Consider the following 3,513-nt stretch of genomic DNA (forward strand, 5'->3'; position numbering starts at 1 on the left):
ATCATAAGCATAAAATATAGAATTATAAAATATGTTGGGCCCTTGGAGAGAGTGGACCCTTTAGGTGGTCCCCCACTTTGCCCATTGCGGTCGCCATAGGATTATTTTAGCTTCCACTAGATGAATATAAAGCTAGTTATGTTGAGAAGTAACATTTGAGCAGGTTTTAGAATTTGAAATCAGTCATAATGATGGGAAAATTACACAACAATATTTTAAGTTTTTCATGGCTACAGGAATCTGTTATTCTTTATGAGTTTGCAGCTGTTTCATTTCTTTCATTTCTCTTAGTTCTGTCTCATATACCTCCGTTCGTTGTTCATTTTGTTATTATCAAATATTATTTGGCTTTATTCTGTATAAGAAGAAATAACCGATTCCAGAAAGAAAAAGAGAGTGCAAGGAAATTGATCACTAATGAAAAAACCACCACCAAGTAAAATTATACATCATGCATATGGTAATTGATTTCAATCATCTTGGCGCACATCCGCATTAAACCAGTTTGAGGCAAGGGATGGATTACACGTTAATTACACAGATCAAGCACTGAAAAACACATATTTGTAGCTGCTAAAATCATTTGTAAAAGAAACCTTTACGAGCAGGCTTCCTTTTAGGATATTCCATAACTAGAGCGCCCCCATACGTGTTGATCGCCTGGTAATGAATTACCACGGTCTCAGTACTTTGGAGTACTGGTGCTTGTTGAAAATAAGCCTGTTGGGGCTTATATTGACATGGAAACAATTGTGGTGGAGGAGTTGTTGTTGAGAAGTTATTGTGCAAGAGACCAGATGCTTCAGCCCCAGTCATTGAAAGCTCTGATTTAGATTTTGAGTAATTCGACATTTTAAGTGAAGTGATGGAGAGGAAAGCAAACTACTAGTTCTTTTTGTTGTAATTGGTTATGGTGAGTATAGAGGAGATTTACATGCCTTTATTTATAGATAGCCAATGCAAGTGCTTTTGATGTTAAAGGCATAAATAATAAGAGTGAGGCTGTGGGTTCTAGGTGTATAGATACTTACCAAGTGTCCATTAAAATAATAATCATACATGATCATTAGAAATCTCTCTAAAGATATTCTTCTGAGTTCTTTAACTTGTATTAATTATTAGTTAATTATGGAGCTTTATTCTGTTGTTTTAAGTGTCGTATAATCTTTTTGGTTTATTCTTTTCGAACAAATGGAAAGTAGTTTGCGCCTTCCATAGATACGATGGAAAATGTGTCGCAACTTCAGTGATCCATATCAAGACATTAAGTTGCAAACTAATGTACCTAAACCTGCAAATGAAAACTCATACCAAATTGAAAGTGGAATAGAATTGTCCCCCAGAATGACAAAAATTTATCCCAGTCTTCTTCTGTGAAGGCAGCCTTGCAGCGCTTCATAACATTCTGTTGTATGTGCCACCTGCAAAGAAGCCTGGAGGCGTTTGGAAATACTTTAGCACACGCGCCCATAAGGGCTAGGTCTCTATTCGTTACAATAACACGTGGCTCCATACATTCATCCAACATTGACTTGATCCTCTCAAGCACTCACACAAAGTTATCACCCCGTTCTTTACTAATAACGACATGCGCGATACAAAACGAATGGTTGGTAGGCGTCATACCAACAGTCTGGATAAATGGCATATTGTATAAGTTTGTCTTGTACGTCGCATCGATCAGCATGACGTGGGGGAATGCACGCCACATGTCTCTCGAGTACCGATGAAGAAAGAAGATCTCTGTTACGATCTTTGTTCCGGGTTCCTCCCGTGTCTCGTAAATAAAGTCGTTGTTTATCAGCACGTTTTCTAGTGACTGCATGGGAGTCAATCCTTGTCTTTGTTCGGCTCTAATCTTTGCCACAACGTTTTGAACGTCTTTCTGAACATGAAACCTGTCAGGGTCCTGCTTCTTTATCGTTTGAAATATTTTGCGCGACTCCATGTTTTGAGCTGTCAGCTGCTCGATCAGTTTCATTTCCCTTGGAGTAAACCTTCGCACAAACGCGTGGGCCGACAGGTCCTCACAAAGTTCGTGGTTATGTTCAATTTTTCCGTCTTTTATCTCCCAGGTTTCATACGGGTGGTTTCGCACAGCCAGTAGGTAAAACGGGCAACCAGTTTTTTTGCTTCCGGCTTTTCTAAGTGTTGCTGTAGTGTGGTGCTCACCACCACGGTCACATTCAAGCCATACCCTCCCGGTTCTTCCCCCGATTTTCTTTGATCGACGGGTGACAATAATGAAACCATCCGCATTTGCTATTTCTTGTATCCGTTTCTTTAGTTCATCTAAAGAGTTGAAAACCTGTAACATCGATAATAAAAATAATAATAATAATAATAATAATAATAATAATAATAATAATAATAAAATAATAATAAAATAGTAATTGATACCTGCTTTTTTAAGTACGGGGATGGGAGGTGCCTCACCATCATATCTACCATATCCACCATAACCACCATATCCACCATATCCTCCAACGTCCGGATTGTTTTGATGAACGTAAGGAGTACCCGGGGAAATGAATTGCTGATGACCACCATCTCCTCCATATCCACCGTAGCCACCATATCCACCGTATCCACCGTCTCCTCCGTATCCACCGTCTCCTCCGTATCCACCGTCTCCTCCGTATCCACCGTCTCCTCCGTGTCCACCGTTTCCTCCGTATCCACCGTCTCCTCCGTAAGAATATTCACACCCGTATCTATAATCCGGATACCTTTGTTGCGTCGGATAACTTGGTTGACCAGCATGGTATGAGTCATCTATAGGGGCTATTTCATCAACAGGGGGATGCGTGTTTAAATCTAGAAACGGTCTGTTTTGTTTTCCTTGTATACTAGACACAACCTCCTCTTGCTCATTAGAATCGGGAACGCCAGACTCCTCCAAAATAGATGACCGTATCATCATTAGTAAATAATAAACTAAAACAACAAGTAACTAAAACATTTAAGCAAATAACTGTTACCGGAACGCTTTCGGGCACCCAGTTGTCACTAGAATACTGTCCGAAGACATAGTTGCCATCCCAGTATGATGACATTTCAACACTTCGGGATGATAAGTGTAACAACTCTCACTAAAAATTATATTTAGTATGTTAATTGTCTATTAAGGAAACCCTAATTGAGAAACCCAAGTAATTCTGCATTAACTCTAAATATTTCAGGACAATCGGAATCAGGATCAGGGCCCCTAAAACTCAGGGGGGTAAACACTAGTTGGTAATATCCTAACAGTTTAACGTGTAAATTGAATTTTCATACGAAACCAACTCAGCTGAGCTACCTGGACACGAACCTACCCTACCCTAAAAATGTTACCCGTCGCGACACGCGAAGGAGACAAGTCTCCCTGTCGCGACAAGAGAGGGAGTCAATTTTTCAGTATAAATAGGGGGGTTGGCACTTGAATTCAGGTGTTAGTTCGACGTCCCAATTCAAATTCTACGTTGAGTTATAGCAGAAACAGTCCTACAAACACACACGATTCACGAATCG

The 3,513-nt window shown here is 39.9% G+C and overlaps 1 protein-coding gene across 1 annotated transcript; it reads right to left on the bottom strand.

Annotated features, from left to right (window-relative positions):
- Positions 1–1,549: 1,549 nt before the first annotated feature.
- LOC110944564 lies at positions 1,550–2,577 on the bottom strand. Its single transcript, XM_035974075.1, has 2 exons — positions 2,401–2,577; positions 1,550–2,308 (listed from the first exon to the last, which is right to left on the bottom strand). The coding sequence occupies exons 1-2, from the start codon at positions 2,575–2,577 to the stop codon at positions 1,550–1,552; spliced, it is 936 nt and encodes a 311-aa protein (XP_035829968.1).
- Positions 2,578–3,513: the final 936 nt, after the last annotated feature.

Source organism: Helianthus annuus, chromosome 6 (assembly GCF_002127325.2).
Source record: "Helianthus annuus cultivar XRQ/B chromosome 6, HanXRQr2.0-SUNRISE, whole genome shotgun sequence".
Lineage (NCBI taxonomy): Eukaryota > Viridiplantae > Streptophyta > Magnoliopsida > Asterales > Asteraceae > Helianthus > Helianthus annuus.